Source organism: Ictidomys tridecemlineatus, chromosome 6 (assembly GCF_052094955.1).
Source record: "Ictidomys tridecemlineatus isolate mIctTri1 chromosome 6, mIctTri1.hap1, whole genome shotgun sequence".
NCBI classification, from domain to species: domain Eukaryota; kingdom Metazoa; phylum Chordata; class Mammalia; order Rodentia; family Sciuridae; genus Ictidomys; species Ictidomys tridecemlineatus.
In genome coordinates this window covers 58356451-58374504 of record NC_135482.1, presented here as the reverse complement: position 1 = coordinate 58374504, position 18054 = coordinate 58356451, and the positions used below count along the sequence as shown (strand labels likewise).

At 33.1% G+C, this 18054-nt stretch overlaps 1 protein-coding gene, 1 non-coding gene and 1 pseudogene across 2 annotated transcripts; 1 reads left to right on the top strand and 2 right to left on the bottom strand.

Annotated features, from left to right (window-relative positions):
* Window positions 1–1714: 1714 nt before the first annotated feature.
* On the bottom strand, window positions 1715–2683 carry LOC101971589 (olfactory receptor 9K2). Its single transcript, XM_005342435.3, has one exon. The coding sequence runs from the start codon at window positions 2654–2656 to the stop codon at window positions 1715–1717; it is 942 nt and encodes a 313-aa protein (XP_005342492.2). The 5' UTR covers window positions 2657–2683.
* A 1604-nt stretch (window positions 2684–4287) lies between these two features.
* On the bottom strand, window positions 4288–4398 carry LOC120888730 (U6 spliceosomal RNA). Its single transcript, XR_005732423.2, has one exon. It is a non-coding gene; the product is annotated as a U6 spliceosomal RNA (small nuclear RNA).
* An 8822-nt stretch (window positions 4399–13220) lies between these two features.
* Window positions 13221–13985, top strand: LOC101972754 (ubiquitin carboxyl-terminal hydrolase isozyme L5-like; annotated as a pseudogene).
* The last annotated feature ends 4069 nt before the right edge of the window (window positions 13986–18054 follow it).

The window sequence follows — 18054 nt, the reverse complement described above, 5'->3', positions numbered from 1 at the left end:
TAAATAAGTACAGTCACTATGGAAATAAGTATGGAAGTTCCTAAAAATGAAAGATTAAAGTACCCAAGATCCAGCTGTTTCAGTGCTCAATATTTATGCAAAGAATTAAAGTCAGTGTACTTTTAACATATTTATAACAGTATAATTCTAAATAGCTAACTTAAACACTAGAAAAATATTTGTTAGAATAGTATAATAAAATATAGGGGCTGGGGATGTGGCTCAAGCGGTAGTGCACTCACCTGGTATGCATGCGGCCCGGGTTCGATCCTCAGCACCACATACAAACAAAGATGTTGTGTCCGCCGAGAATAAAAAATAAATATTAAAAATTCTCCCTCTCTCTCTCCTCTCTCACTCTCTCTTTAAAAAAAATAAAATAAAATATAAAAACATTGTTTAATACTATGACATACACACTGATTTTTTGACATAAAATGTTATTGGAGATCAATGAGTTTATCACACACAAAAATGTTCCCTAGGTATCCATCTATGCTTGAATACATAAATAAAATGTGGTATATATGCACAATGAGGTTTTAATCAACCAGAAAGATTGAAATGAACTCATTTTCAGGAAAATAGATGAAATTGGAGAACATAATATTAAGCAAAATAGGCCAAACTCAGAAAGACAAGTATCAAATATTTTTATCACACAGATGATAGAAGGAAATAAAAGGACATAAGAAGACTATTAGGAAAGAGGAAAGAATTGAATCAGGGTAAGTTAAAGAAAATACTGTATAATAAATTTGATAAAATGATATTGTATGTATGTACAGATGTGCCACACTGAAACATACTCTTCTGTAAAATTAATATGCACTAGTGGATAAACATTTTCCCCAGGATGTTTCTTAGAGCTTTTTTAGTATCTTTATTTCTTACAGAGTAAATAAAAAGATTAATGTGGGAATGATCAGCATATACAATATGGAGGCCACACTCTGTTTTGATGACTCCCTTCATTACTCTTTTAATTGTTCCTTGGCAATAATTAATACAAGACAAAATTATGAAAATCTTAATTAAGGGAATGACTACTCAAAAGTATTTTCAGTTTCTATTTCCCTTCCAGTTTTTGAATTAGGATCCAGTAACTAAGTGCTTCAGAGTATTCAAAATTCCTGGCATGCTAGAAATCAAACTTTCCAAGTTAATGTACATAGTGTAGCTATTTATAGTTAGATCATTACTATTATTATTTCCTTGGTGTTCAACACATATAAAATATTTAATCAAGGTGAAAATTTAATTACCACTACATATACTAATGGAACTAGCTATATAGTTGAAAAATATAGTATTTAAAAAATAGGCATCTGTGAATTATCCATAATTGTAGGTATGAGGGAAGGACAAGCCCAAAGACTCATACTAGTTAAAGATTTGTTTGAACAGTATAATAAAATATGAAAACATTGTTCAACAGTATGGCATACACATTGATTCTGTGAAATAAAATGTAATTAGGAATCAGTGAGAGGGTTTATCCTGAAAATAATTCCCTAATCTCCAGAACATCTCTAATATCCAGGACTTTCAGACTTAATGATGTCTAAGAATGGGAAAAGGAACCTTGGGCAAGGGAACATCACCTGGAAAATTCTACTAACAGTACTTTTTTCATATTAAGAATAATATCATTAGTGGTCACAAGAGTTATAAAATAAATGCCACAATACAACTGTAGGAACAGAAATAATAATCATAGGATACCATTTTTCTTCTCTAGAAGTTTTTTAAGAGCATCTTTGACATCTTTGTTTCTCAGGGAGTAAATCAAAGGGTTCAACATAGGTGTGATTAGGGAGTAACATAAGGAGGCCATTTTGCTCAGTTCAGGAAACCTGTCAGGGGTGAGGTACATGAAGAAGACAGCCCCGTACAGCACACTCACGACTCCCAGGTGGGAGCTGCAAGTGGAGAAGGCTTTCTTGCGGCCCTCGGTGGAGCGAATCTTTAGAACTGTGGACACAATATACATGTAAGAAACAACAATGACTATAATGGTTGGCAAGATAATGATGGTGGATAAGGTAAAAGATACCATATTGTGGACAAAGAGGTCAGAACAAGATAATCTCTGAAGTGGGCGACTATCACAGTAAAAGTGGTCAATGGCCCTAGAAGCACAAAAGGATAAACTGAATGTTGCACTAGTTTGAAGAACTGAGCTTACACAGCCAAAAAAATAGCACCCAGCCACCAACTGCATGCAAAGACGTGCTGACATCTGAACAGAATAGAGGAGTGGGTTGCAGATGGCAATGAAGCGATCATAAGCCATGGCTGCCAGGAGAAATCCCTCGGTCACAATAAATAGTGCAAACAGAAAGACCTGGGCCACACAGCCTGCAAAGGAGATGGACTTGCTTTCAGACCAGAAGTTGCTCATGGCCTTGGGTGCAATAACAGATGAATAGAAGAGATCAACAAAAGACAGGTTGCCTAGGAAGAAATACATTGGTGTGTTCAGCCTGGGGTCAGTCATGATAATGGCCATCATCCCAATATTCCCTAGAAGGATCATGACATAGACAAGCAGAAATATCAGGAAGAGGAGAAGATGGAGTTCTGGGCTGACCTCAAAGCCTATGAGAATGAAGTCACTAACTTCTGTGCGGTTGTTTCTTCCCTGGTCAATCATGCCAGAAACCTAAGGAGAGGCATAAGGCAAAACTCTTTTTTTGATTCTAGTATTTTAAGTGTAGAAATAGAATATTTACAGGTAAAATACTGCTCATGAAAGCATTTTCATATCAACAAGCAAGAGTTTGCATTCAATATCCCTAGGCTGCTGAAACTGTAATTCAATCAAGCCCATTTGTCTTTGTATTTAAATCAAAATGTATAAGGCATTTTAGGAAGAAGCGAATTTTAATCATTTATTTTTGTACTTCCTTAATTTTGGCCATAATTTTCAGCTAAAGAATTATCTCTATCTAACATAGCAGTATTACATATATTCTAATATAGGAATATTATATATAATCATACCATGTTGTCTGTAGCCATTATTTTATAACAATGTCAGTATTTGAATCATTACATGATAGTAACAAACAATTTAAAAAAATATTTTTACCTTGTTCTACTTTGATCTACCTAGTTTCCTTGTTCATGCAGCAATCTTTGGAAGTATAAAAAAACATGATTTATTGCATGTTAAAATTTGTTGCATCAAACAAACTTTAAAGCTAGTAAAGCTAATTTATGTAAAGCTATTTTCAAACATAAATGAATGAATTTCCTAAATAAATGTATTTTATTTTCTCTTTATGAAGTATTCATTTTCATTAGTATTTGATTAATTTAAGAATTTAAAAATCTATTGGCTCTCTTTTTGAAGTGGGTGAATAAACTGGCAAACAATTCAGTTCTTCCACTGGAAGAGATGTAATTCTAATAAGACTGAGTCTATTAAGTTAAAGGGATCTCACTCTGTAGTCAGGGCAGGTAAACTTAAGTCAAAAATCTAAAAATTGGACTGGGGATGTGGATCAAGCGGTAGTGTGCTCCTCTGGCATGCATGCGGCCTGGGTTCGATCCTCAGCACCACATACAAAGATGTTGCATCCGCCAAAAACTAAAAAATAAATATTAAAAATTATTCTCTCTCTCTCTCTCTCTTTCTCTCTCTCTCTCTCTCTCTCTCTCTCTCTCTCTCTCTCTCTCTCCCTCCCTCCCTCCCTCCCTCCCTCCCTTTCACTCTGTCTTTAAATTAAAAAAAATCTAAATATTTTTTAAATTCTGGTATATTTATGCATCTTAAAATGAAGAAAATGGAATAACCATGGATATTTAATGACCTTTGCAATCTTCTGTCATCCAGGTTCCATGATTATCTGCCAGAATAGAAGTTGTCTTTGATGGCTTTAGTTATTTTTATTCTGTAAAACCTTTATACAGAGTATTTCATCATATAGGATTTGCTCATCTCTGATGGAGTCCACTGAGAGAGAAATGATCATAAAGTCAATTATGTGCAGGCTCTTGGGCTATTGTCCATGAGGACTGCAGAAGTCTCAGATATAAACAAAGAGTCTAATAATAGTGAAAATAAATAGTTTTTTTTTCAATCTCTGGTTGCATGCACCCTTTGAGAATTCTCTCTGGATTTTATTGAAAAGAAAATCTTTCTGGTTATTATCACAGCAAGTATTTGATAAAGAAAGAGAAATAGATTAATGATTCTGTATTATTTAAAAATTATTTAAATTTTATGGCAACCTACTTTTGAATAAAATTTAAAAGCCCATTATTCTCCCTGAATTTTTGAAATATTTTTAATTGAATTCTTCACAGATTTGTGTGTTATCCTTCCACAGGGGCCATGACAACATTCTCTGTATCATTCCAATTTTAGTATATGTGCTGCCCAAACAGAACTCTTTAATATTTCTTATTGACCCATTTATTTCATAATATGGCAAATGCCTTTTAAATCACAAACTCAAAATCAGATGATGTTTTGCTAATTCATGCTTTTCCTTACTTAAATACTAAATAATTCAAAAAATATAATGAAAGATATGATAGCAATCAATATAGTCATAAAAAATATTCCCCAGTAAAAATGTTTCTAAGAGATCAGAATCTATGGGTAAAAATTCCTTAGAAAATACTGTGTGACTGAGACCTGGATTAAAATCATGTCATATTAGTTTTAATGAGTTCAATGTGCTAAGTATATCTTTTCCCCATAAGTATTCCCATAAGTTAATCACAAGGCTATTTTAGAAAATTATTTTTAATTAAAAAAATATTTCTTCAAGTTCTCTGAAAAATTTTCAGTATAATGAGAAGGATATTGACCCACAGGAGTCCAGCCTCTGCACAGGATTGTCCCCTTTTAACCATCAGACTACTGCAGGAGCCCAGGCCCAGCCCAGATCTTCCCACACCCTGGTGGGATCCAGGCTCACAATAGGCTCAGGTCCATCCCCTCCACTGGTGGACAGACACCCATCTGAGACCAGTCTCCAGCACAGGATCACCTCTTCTGATCAGCAGACTACTGCTGGAGGCTAGACCCAGCCCACATCCACCCACACCAACTTGTGCAGAACCCAAGTCCAGAGTAGGTCTGAGTTTCTCCCCTACACCTGGGAGCCTAAGCCTAACTCACTTCCATCTTGAGACACTGCAGTAATTGCCATAACCTTCCCCACATAGAAACTCCTAACTTTTGACAGCAGAAAGGGCCTAGAAGCAGCTGCATCTCAGAGCAGGCAACCCAAAGAGAGTGTGAGGCCCACCCTTTCAGCCCTATCTCTGTAAGAATTGCTTCCATCTTGGGGCACCTTAACTACTATCTCGAGTTATCTCTGCTATTGCCACCACCAATTTTAGATGCAGTAACATATATTGAGAGACACCAACAGGGTCTGGAAGCCCAACATCAAGGTGAGGTACAGACAATCTGCATGGGTATTATAAGAATATAGAGAAGAAATAGTAATATGTCAGATCCACACTGCAAAAAAGGAAGATACATAGACAACATGAAAAAACAAGGGAGGAAAGTGTCTCAAACAAAACAGGACACTATAATAACAGAACCCATGGACAGTGAAGTTGATGAAATGTCAGAGAAGGAGTTCAGAAGATTCATAATTCAAATAATCTGTGAATTAAAGAATGATCTAAATGAGCAAAAATTGATCACTCCAACAAAGAGATAAGATAGCAAATACAGGTAGCAAAAGATTACTTTAAGAGACAGATAAAGAATCTGGAAAAAACAGTCAGAAATTCTTGAAATGAAGAATACAATAAACCAAATAAAAAACTCAATAGAATGCATAACCAACAGACTAGATCATGTGAAAGAAAGAATATCAGATAATGAAGACAAAGTATCTAATCTGGAAAATAAAGTGGATCACACAGTGAAGATAGTAAGAAACCATGAACTGAACATCCAAGACTTATGGGACAGCATCAAAAGGCCAAATCTAAGAGTTATTGGAATAGAGAAAGCACAGAGTTTTAAACCAAAGGAATAAACAATCTCTTCAATGAGATAATATCAGAAAATTTCCCAAGCATGAAGAACAAATTGGAAAACCAAATACCAGAGGCTTGCAGGACACCAAATGTACAAAATTACAACAGATCTACACCAAGGTACATTATAATGAAAATGTCTAGCATATAGAATAAGTATAGAATATTAACAGCTGCAAGAGAGAGGAATCAGAACACACATAGGAAGAGAGCAATTTATATCTCAGCAGATTTTTCAACCCAGACCCTCAAAGCCAGGAGATCATGGAACAACATATACCAAGCTCTGAAATAAAATGGATGCTGACCAAGAATCTTATATCCAGCAAAACTAATCTTTAGCTTTGATGATTAAATAAAAACCTTCCCTGATAAACAAAAGTTAAAAGAATTTACAACTAGAAAGCCTATACTACAGAACATCCTCAGCAAAATATTTCATGAATAGGAAATAAAGAAAAGTGAAAATCAGTAGAAGTAGATATTACACTAAAGGAAAATCTAATCATAGAAAAAAAACAAGTCATATTAAATATGAAAAATAAACAAAAATGGCTGGGAATACAAATCATATCTCAATAATAAACTTCAATGTTAATGCCTAAACTCACCAATCAAAAGACACAGACTAGCAGATTTGATCCAAAAAAATACCCAATTATATGCTGCCTCCACAAGACTCATCTCATAAGAAAAGACATCCACAGACTGAAAGTGAAGCAATGAAAAAAATCATACCATTCACATGGACTGTGAAAGCAAGCAGGTGTTTCCATCCTCATATCAAATAAAGTAGTCTTCAAACTAAAGTCAATCAAAAAGTATAAAGAAGGACACCACAAATTGCTCAAGGGAACCATATACCAACAAGATTAAACAATTACAAGTCTAATTGTAAATATGTATGCCCCAAACAATGGAGCATCTACATTCATCAAACTTTTCTCAAGTTCAAGAGTAAAATAGAAAACAACACAATAATTTTGGGTGACTTTAACACACCTCTTCTATCAGTAGATAGATCTTCACAACAAAAGCTGAACAAAGAAACTGTAGAACTCAATTGCCGCGACCCCTCACCAGCAAGGAGGACACGACACAGGATTCTTCTTTCAGCAGTTTATTCAGGCCTTTAATTATGTGTCTCTGGAAGCTTCTCTTTACTATTACTACTACTACTACTACTACTACTACTACTTCTACTTCTACTACTTCTACTTCTACCCTTCTACTTCTACTTCTACTACCTCACCCGAGCACCCCAGCCTTGATAAAGCACATCAAGCCCCAATGCACAACTACCACGTGGATCTTTTTCATAGGGTGTTTTACAGCTACGTGCCAACTCTCCCAAAATAAGGAGTTGTTTATCACAGGCCACGGCGCTTATCAGTGCCATCTTGTAATGGCGGCCACAGTTCACAGAAACGGCTCACCACACTCAATAATAAAAATAATAACTTAGACTTACCTGACATATATAGAATATTTCATTCTTCAGTGAGAGAATACATTTTCTTCTCAGTATCACATGGATCCATCTCTAAAACAGACCATATATTATGCCATAGAGCAACTCTTAGCTAATATAAAAAGGTAGAGATACTACCCTGAATTCTATCAGATCATAATGGAATGAAATTAGAAATCAATTATAAAATAAGAAACAAAAGCTATTCCAACACCTGGAGACTAAATAAAATACTACTGAATGAACAATAGGTTGCAAAAGACATCAAAGAGGAGATTAAAAAAAATTAGAGGTGAATGAGAACACTGATACAACATATCAAAATATCTGGGACACTATGAAAGCAGTTCTAAGAGAAAAGTTCATTGCATGGAATTCATTCCTTAAAAGAAGAAAAAGTCAAAATGAATGAGTTAACATTAAATCTCAAAGCCACATAAAAGGAAGAACAAATCAACTCCAAACGCAGTAGAACAGAGTAAATAATTAAAATTAGAGCTGAGACCAACAAAATTGAAACAAAACAAACAATTGAAAAAATTGACAGAACAAAAAGTTGGTTCTTTGCAAAAATAATAAAATTGACAGATCCTTAGAGAAGGAGAGAGAAAACTCAAATTACTAAGATACATGATGAAAAAGTAAATATCACAACAGAAACTACAGAAATACAGAACACAATTAGAAAGTATTTTGAAAATTTGTACTTTAATAAAATAGAAAATATCAAAGGCATTGACAAATTTTTAGAGTCATATAATTTTCCCAAATTGAAACACAATGATATCCAGAATTTAAACAGACAAATTTCAAGCAATGAAATAGAAGACAACATCAAAAATCTACCAACCAAGAAAAGCCCAGGACCGATGGAAATGCAACCAAGTTCTACAAAACCCTTAAAGAAGAATTAATTCCAATACTCTTCAATTTGTTTCAGGAAATAGAAAAAAGAGGCAGCATGCCAAACTCATTCTATGAGGCCAATATCACTCTGATTACCAAGCCAGGCAAAGACACATCAAAGAAACAAAACTTCAGACCAATATCTCTAATGCACATAGATGCAAAAATTCTGAATAAAATCCTGGCAAAATGAATACAAAGACATATCAAAAAGATTGTGCATCATGATCAAGTGGGATTTATCCCATGGAGGCAAGGTTGTTTAACATATGGAAATCAATAAATGTAATTTATCACATCAATATACTTAAAGATAAGAATCATATGATCATCACAATAGATGCAGAAAAAGCATTGGACAAAATACAGTACCCCATCATGTTCAAACCTAGAAAATTTAGGGATAACAGGAACATACCTCAACATAATAAGTGGAATGAAATTCCCCAGGACAACATCATTCTAAATGTAGAAAAATTGAAAGCATTCCCTCTAAAAATTGGAATAAGACAGAGATGCTCTCTTTTACAACTTGTATGTAACATATTTTTGAAATACTGGCCATGCCAGGGAAATTAGACAGACAAAAGAAATTAAACGAATACACATAGAAAAAAAATGGCACTAAATTTGCTGATGACATGATTCTATACCTAGAATGCCTTAGACCAGCTGGGCTAAATAACCTAGAGGTGACAAGCAACTTGAAGGTTGAAGCGGGAACTACTTTATTGCGAGTGAACTCAGCATTAACTGAGAAAGAACTCAAAATAGCGGGGAACCAAGATAGCAGGAGCCACTTCTCTGCAAGACAGCAGAGGTACATATAAACAAATAATTACACATAGCTTAACTTAAGTAACATCATCTAGATACAGCAGTCAGTCATTAAGGAATCCTCATCATCTTAATGACTTGCTGGCATTACATCACAAACCATTCCTCCTGGCAAAGTGTCAGGCGCCATCTAGACTTTATTTACATCCCCAACACTAGACGAATCTAAAAGTTCCACCAGAAAACTTCTAAAACTAGTAAATGAATTCAGCAAAGTAGCAAGATATAAAATCAATACCCACAAATCAAAGGCATTTCTGTATATCAGTGACAAATTCTCTGAAAGGGAAATGAGAAAAACTACCCCATTCTCAGTAGTCTAAAAAAAAAAAAAACCCAAACAAACAAAAAACTTGGGAATCAACTTAATGAAATAGGTGAAAAATCTATATAATGAAAATTACAGAAACTAAAGAAAGAAGTCAAAGAAGAGCTTAGAAGATGGAAAGATCTAACTTGCTCGTGGAAAAGCAGAATTAGTATTATCAAAATGACCATACCACCAAAAACATTATACAGATTTAATGTAATTCCAATCATTATCTCAATGACATTTCTTATAGAAATAGAAAAAACAGTCATAAAATTCATCTGAAAAAATAAAAGACCCAGAATAGCTAAAGCAATCCTTAGCAGAAAGAGTGAAGCATCACTATACCAGATCTTAAACTATACTATAGAGCAATAGTAACAAAAACAGCATGGTTTTGGCCCAAAAACAGACTGGTAGACCAATAGTACAGAATAGAGGACACAGAGACTAACCCACAAAATTACAATTATCTTATATTAGACAAAGGTGTCAAAAAATGCATTGGAGCAAAAATAGCTTCTTCAACAAATGGAGCTGGGAAAACTGGAAATCCATATGCAAAAAAATGAAATTAAATCCTGATCTCTCACCATGTCAAAAAATTATCTCAAAATGTATCAAGGACCTAGGAATAAAACCAAGTACCCAGAGTCTAATAGAAGAAAAAGTAGGCCCTAATCTGTATCATGTGGGGTTAGGCCCCAATAAACTCTTTTGGCATAAGAATTAAAATCAAGAATCAATGACTATGGTGGATTCAAACTAAAAAGCTTCTCAGCAAAAGAAACAATCTGTGAGGTGAATAGAGAGCCTACATCTTGGGAGCAAATATTTACCACTCACACAACAGATAGAGCACTAATCAGTAGAGTATATAAAGAACTCACAAAGCTAAGCAGCAAAACAACAAATAACCCAATCAATAAATAGGCCAAGGACCTGAAGAGACAGTTCTCAGAAGATGGTATATAATCAATCAACAAATATATAAAAAAAATGCTCATCATCGCTAGCAATTAGAGAAATGCAAATCAAAACTAAGATTTCATCTCACTCCAGTCAGAATGGCAGCTATTATAAAGATGGACAACAATAAGTGGTGAGGATGTGGGTAAAAAGCACACACATACATTGCTGGTGGGACTGCAGCCAATATGGAAAGCAGTATGGAGATTTCTTAGAAAATTGGGAATGGAGCCACCCTTCAACCCATCTACCCCACTCCTCGATCTATATTCAAATGGCTTAAAAACAGCATAATACAGGGATACAGATACATCAATGTTTATAGCAGCACAATTCATAATAGCTAAATTGTGAAACCGACATAGATGCTCTTCAATAGATGAATGCATAAAAAAATGTGACATATATACACAATGGAATATTACTTGGCAATAAAAGAGAATAAAATAATGTCATTTCCAGGTAAATGGATGGAGTTAGAGAAGATAATGCTATGTGAAGTTAGCCAATCCCAAAAAAACAAATGCCAATTTTTCCTTTGATATAAGGAGGCTGATTCATAGTGGGATAGGGAGAGGGAGCATGGGAGGAATAGACAAACTCTAGATAGGGCAGAGTATTTGGAGGGGAAGGGAAGGGTTATGGGGTAATTAATGATGGTGGAATGTGATAATCATTATCTGTAGTACTTGTATGAAGACACGAGTTTGTGTGAGTATACTATGAGTACAACCAGAGATATGAAAAATTGAGGTCTATATATGTAATAATAATTGTAATGTGTTAACTGTTATATATAAATAAAAATAAATAAATAAAAAGAAATGTAATTCACATAATTAAATTGAATAAAATTTATTATTATACATATAAAAATAAATTTATATTTAATATAAATAAAATTTAATATAAAAGCTTCATACAAGTGAATTATTTTTGAGCAAATTGTATGTAAATGATTGTATGTTATGGTGTTTAAGATAATGTTAATAATGACACTTTATTAAGCACTTGGAAAGAGAGTGGCATGTTTCTGTGAACTTTTTAAGCCTCATCTTAATAAATATCAGATTCTCATTTTAAATGCAGGAAACACTGGGGTTTACTTTCTGATTTAAGTCCATGCACAAAGCAATCAGGAAAACAGTACAATTCATGCATGTTAAATAATGTGAGATAATTTCTGGTAAATATTTTAATAAAGAAATTATGTGATATTTTAGAACACAAAATATAATATGATAAGAATAAAAACTAAAGAGACAACAAAAGAAGAGAAGATTTATCATAGGCTTAGGACAAAAACATGCTCACATTTAGCAATTATATAGAATTGATCATAACTCTGGTAGGGTAAACAGGTGAAAATCCAACCTCCTATCATCATCAATGATAACATTGCCCGGACAATTTCTCATCATAAAAATTTTAGAACATTTCATGCAGAATCAGCCTTTTTACTCACAATATCCACCAAACCTGTCATAATATAATTAATGATAACCTGTATAATAATGATAGAAGTAATGGAAATTTCTCTAACAATTCCGGTACTTATCAGAAACTTTTAATACAACATCCCAAATGAATGTCAGTGTTGGAAATTTATGAATCTGGTTTGTGATATTAGAGAAGTAGACTTATCCTGTAATTTCAAGGTGTAATCTCTGAAATATTGAATTCTCAACATCTACTTCACTTAGTTCATTCACTATAAATTACAAATAGCACTACTTATTTTCTAAGGGAATTTATAAAATAAATCATGCATATGATTTGCTTAATACAAAAATAAAGTAAGTAGAATATTATCACAAGAGATGTCATTTCTTACCCTTACTATTATAAACTCTAAAGTCATTTCTAGACTCTCAATTTGAGTTCTCCAGAAAGTTAAGTTAAACTCTCACCAATTTATCATAATTCAGTCATTTTTTTCATGTGCACTTTTTTTATTAGTGCATATTAATTATACAGAATGATGGGATTCATTATGGTATTTTGTACATGCTTATAACATGATTTAATCTAATTGATTTTATTTTTCTTGTTAAGTTTTACATTTTATGTTCTCTCACTCTCATATGTATATAATTTTGGAGTTATTTAATATACCTAAAGAAAAATACCTTGCAGTAATGAAAAATATTAATTATATATACCTCATAAAATTGTTGAAAGAATTAAATGAGCCCCTAGGTTTTATTGAAAAAAGTTGTATCAAAAACTACACTCTAGATTCGTAGGTAATGGAAACTGTTTCAAGAATTAGTGCTCCCCTGCAGGTTTGCTGAGATCCATGACCCACTGCACCTGGTTCTGGGGGCAGCGGAGAAAGCCAGTGAACCCTGCAAGCCCCGGGAGTGGTGCCTCATGGAAAGACTCTCCTGGGTCTTTACTGAACTCATTCAAGGATTCGGTTGCCAAGGGGCCCAGGTAGAAGAAATATGGAGTTTAGAACCTGAGAATTTTTAATAATTAAAACCAGTTCATGGCTTAATTTTTCTTCTCAAGTGGCAGCTAGAAGAACCAGGATACACTGTATTAAGGAGTTCAGACTTACAAGATATATTTCATAAACCCAGTAATTAAAAATGCATGTGCAACTCAAGCTATTGTCAGTGTGTATTGAACCGTACCCATCAATATGCCCATTTAGGAGAGGCATTATCAGAGTTTAAAGAATTTTCACAAAGTTTTGATGCAGTTATGAAAGGTTTGGCCCTCAGCAATTTGGATGTGATTCCACAGATACATCACAGTATTTTTAGACAGCAAACGTTTGAATTTGATGCAAATACATCAGCCAAAGAAGAAGATGCTTTTCACTTTTTTAGTTATATTCCTGTTAATGGAAGACTGTATGAATTGGATGGACTAAGAGAAGAACCAATTGATTTAGTTGCATACAATCAAGATGATCGGATCAGAGCAATATCACCAGTCAGAGAAAAAAGAACACAAAAGTACAGTGAAGATGAAATTGGATTTAACTTAATGGTCATGTGTCTGACAGAAAAATGATGCATCAGCTTAAGGTAGCAAAGTTACAAAGTAAACTTGCAGAGGAACCTATGGTCACAGATCAGGGTAGTAATATGTTAAATGCTATTCAATCAGAAGTTGCCAAAAATCAGATGATTATTGAAGAAGAAGTACAATTTTTTTGAGAGAGGGAGAATTTTAATATTTATTTTTTTTTTTAGTTTTCTGCGGACACAACATCTTTATATGTGCTGAGGATGAAACCCAGGCCGCACGCAGGCCAGGCGAGCACGCTACCACTTGAGCCACATCCCCAGCCCCAGTACAAAATTTGAAAAGATAGAAGATTGAAAAATCAGAAGAAAGAATAATTATCTGCCTTGCATAATGGAATTGTTCAAGACATTAGCAGAACACCAGCAGTTAAAACCTCTTATAGAAAAGGCAAAAGAAAAATAGAATGCAGAGAAAGCTCAGGAAAGCAAATGAAGAGAATACTTTGGGATGTGCACAAATTTCTGCTTTTACACTTATTTTCATGGCAACACAAAGTATGAGGAACTTTGAGCAACATCCTATTTGACTCAGTGCATGTTTGCCAATAGTACCAGTCTGCCTTGTCTTTAATGCATGATTAATAAATGTTTTCCTTACTTGAATCATATGTATACAGTGAGTATTAAATATAAGTGTTATTGAGAATGCTTGCCCAGATTCCATTCTTTTAGCCATTGGATCTGAGAACTGTTGTTGGTATTCTGAATATAGAACTACACTAATGAAACTAAAAAATGCACAAATGATATTTTTTACCTGTAATTGTTCTAACTCATCTTTTTTTAGCAAAAATACTTTTGATTTTTAAATGTCAGATCTTCACTTCTTATCATTAATTTAAAAAAATTAATATTTCCATCTTTTGTATATATTTTGAGGCTCTTAAAACTGAACTTTTTTCTCTTATACCACTTATTTGATTTTAATGGAGGTCATTTGAAAAGAGGATGACTGAAGTTTCTAGTAATTTCCATTGCTGTCAGTAGAAAAAATATGGTTATGCATTGTAATTTTATTTTAGCAAACTTTCTTCAAGTGTTTTGTAGGGAATCTGACCATGGGAATATACAGGGAAGTCTTCCACTGGTGAGCAAACTCCTGCTGGGCAACTGGCTCTGTTTCCCACACTTTAGAAAGCCCTGCAGAAGATAACTAATACATGTGCTATGTCTAGCTGCTGTGGCAATGCCACTAGAGTCTTATCAGCCTTGCCCTTGATCTCAGGCACACAGCTCCTGGGAATAAAGGAACTCTCTTGTTAGACAACCACAATATTTTACTGAGCCTAAACCTGTCCTCATAAGAGAAACTTTATACAATGGATTTTCTTGAGAGCTACACAAATCTTCTAATATTGCACATTACAATATGTAACTGAGAAATAAACTGCATAATGTTGCTAACTCTATAACCTGGCTAATGACACAATGAAAAATATGTACTAATGATGCCAATGACCTAAAGTAACCTGTTGATATAAATAAAGCTTGACAGCTTGGCCTCTCTGCCATTTTGCCACTTCTTTTCCGGTCTCTGCATCTTGTCTCTGTGTCTCCTTTTATTCTCTTAGTGTTTGGATTATTTTTTAAAACATATTATAGAATTATTATAGGAAGATCTTAATAATATGCCTCAAAACAAAATTTTAAATTAAGAACAAATTGTAATGCTTAAAGAGTTTTGATGTTACTCTCAATTTGACAAACTTTTCAAGCTGTTCAGGTGTGTTTTTATGGAAAATTTGAGGCTTGTGTGTTTTAAGAAATGATGGTAGTGATTATAGAGAGTCCTTCTACACCAATATGAACAAAATTAGTATAGATTAGTTTCCAAGAGCCATGTAATGTACGATTTGCTCACAAAGGATCTTTTTGGGGGGAAGGGGTTTATTTTGGTTTTTATTTTATAAAATACTACTGAACTGTATTCAAGCTTACAATTTTCTTTTCCAAGATAAATGCTAAAGGAAATTTTATAAAGATTTTTTTGTAAAAGAAATAATGTACTATTTTCTTTACCAAGTACACTTTTAAAAATTGATTTGTGACTTTTTAGCATTATATTATTTATTGTAAAATAAATTTAACATCATTTATTTTATTAGGGAGAATGTGTACTTATAATTCAGCTTCAACACATGATGTTTTGATGATTTTTTTTAAAGCTTAATAATTGTGATATTATTAAATGACATAACAAATGTGGGGAGACTTGTAAAATTAAGTAGAAAAATTAATAAAATAGTTTTCATCTAAAATTTCAGTTGAAGGTACTAAAAATATGTACTTTTTATTTATTTGTGGATAAATATATTTTGCTCTTCATTGGTAATAATTATGGAGATTTCAAAACTGTGAAACAATTTTTAAAAATCGTTTCCTAAGGATGTTCTTAGGCAAAAGGCCAGGCCACATCTCTGCTATCTTATCAACCTCAAGGGATTTTTGTTAGCCATCCTTCAGTTTCTCAGAAGCCTCTTAACTCTTCTCTATTGTGGATCTCCCTTGAAATGGTATTTTTCCCACAGAGAATCTACAATGTTGTCTTCGACAAATCATGTATTTCCATTAATTGTGATTACTTAATATTTTATTATTATGTAATATTTTATCACAATAAAAATAACTATGAACCATACTTTATTACAAAACCTGAATTCTAAATCTAAATATTTCATCATATTTTTAAATATAAAAAATTTCTACATAATCCTTTTTGATTGTTAATACTTTTGTCTTTGTTAGATGTTGGTCCCATGTAAACTAAAGGTTATTCTATAATGGTCAGTTTAAAAATAACTATTATGAAGTACATATTTTTTTCATAATTAACAAAATGTTATTAAATACTTTAACTAATTTCATCCTCATTGCAGACTGCAATATTTAATTGCTTTGTCAAATTTGCTCATCTTTCTACTCATCTTGGCTTTACCTTTATTTATCATCACTTCAATATTTTAATAGGAAATAACCACAAAATGTTTAAACTTCATTTATATGACATTCTGGGTAGTGTATCACACATATTATTCTCTTTCACATTCTTCATGCTTCTCAAATATTTCAACAATGAAAATATAATATCAGATGTGTTAATTTTTCATTGCTGTGGTTCATATACCTGACAACACTAACTTAAAGGAGGAATGTGACTTGGGGTTCATGGTTTTAGAAGTTCAGTTCATGGTCTGCAAACTTCATTGCTCTGGGCCCCAGTGAGGCAGAATGTCATGGTGAAAGAGCCATGGTGGAGCAGAACCTCTCACCTCATGGAAGCCAAGACAGAGGAGGAGGAGAAAAAAGAGCGAGAGAGAAAGGAGACAGAGAAGGGGCAGGAGAGGATCTGAGGAAGCAAGATAAAGTCCTCAAGGACATTACCCCTGTGATATACTTCTTCCACTCCAATCCTACCAGCCTGTAGTGACCATTCAGAATTATATTCAAATTATTCATTCATCAAATGTATTAATCCACTGATGACTTTCCAGCTATCATCATCTAATCATTTAACCTCTGAACATTCCTTTATTTTATTTTATATGAATTTAATGGATCCCTTCATATTCAAATCATAACATTAAATAATAGCACGTATATTTAATATATAATTACACAAACTAATAATATATTATGTAATAAAAATTATTCAATATGTATAAATCTCCCATAGTAAATATTTAGATTTATATATTTAATTCGGGTTAATAGCATTTTTCCCTTTGTTCTTTTAAAACTGTTTCAGAAAGGGAATACATGCTTAACAAAGTTTTCAAAATTTTCTGAGCAGCCCATTTGTGATGAACAGTTGACTCCATTAGTTCATTATATGCTACAAAATTGTAATATTTCCAATGTATCATTTACCATTTGCTTATTATTATTACAAATCCTAGAGAAAAGATTAGATAAATGCTTTCTCTGTTGTCTATTCAGTATTCTGAGTTGGTTTCATGTATATTATGTTGAATCATATGGACATATGAATTTATAATGTTGAAATTTCTTTTAGATCACATTAGTATTTGACATAAACATATCACAGAAAATTAACAATCTGACCTCTTTGGAATGCTTCAATTTTGAGTAAAGTGTTGTTTTTTTTTTGTTTGTTTGTTTGTTTGTTTTGCTTTTGTTTTGTTTTTTGATGTTTTTTGAACATACATTTTAAATTTTGATGGCTTTCTTCTTATCTACTACATTTTCCAGTTTCATAATAGAGCACTTTCCTGCATTATGCCTTTAATTAGTAATTTCCCCAGTCTTCCTTCACAATGAGGAATGGTAATCTAAGATAAAACTCTGTCCTTAATTTTGTCATATACATCCTTTAAAATGTTAAGGTAAATTTCTTCTGTCCCTAGTTGCTTCAGCATTTTTACCATGAATAGGTGCTGGATTTTGTCCAAGGCTTTTTCTACATCTATTGAAATGATATTATAAATCTATTTATGTGGAAAATTACATTTGTTGTTTTATATATGTTGAGCCAACCAGAACAA

Coding starts and splice junctions, on each gene's coding strand:
- LOC101971589 (XM_005342435.3), bottom strand. CDS start 2,656: ATGATTGACCAGGGAAGAAACAACCGCACAGAAGTTAGTGACTTCATT.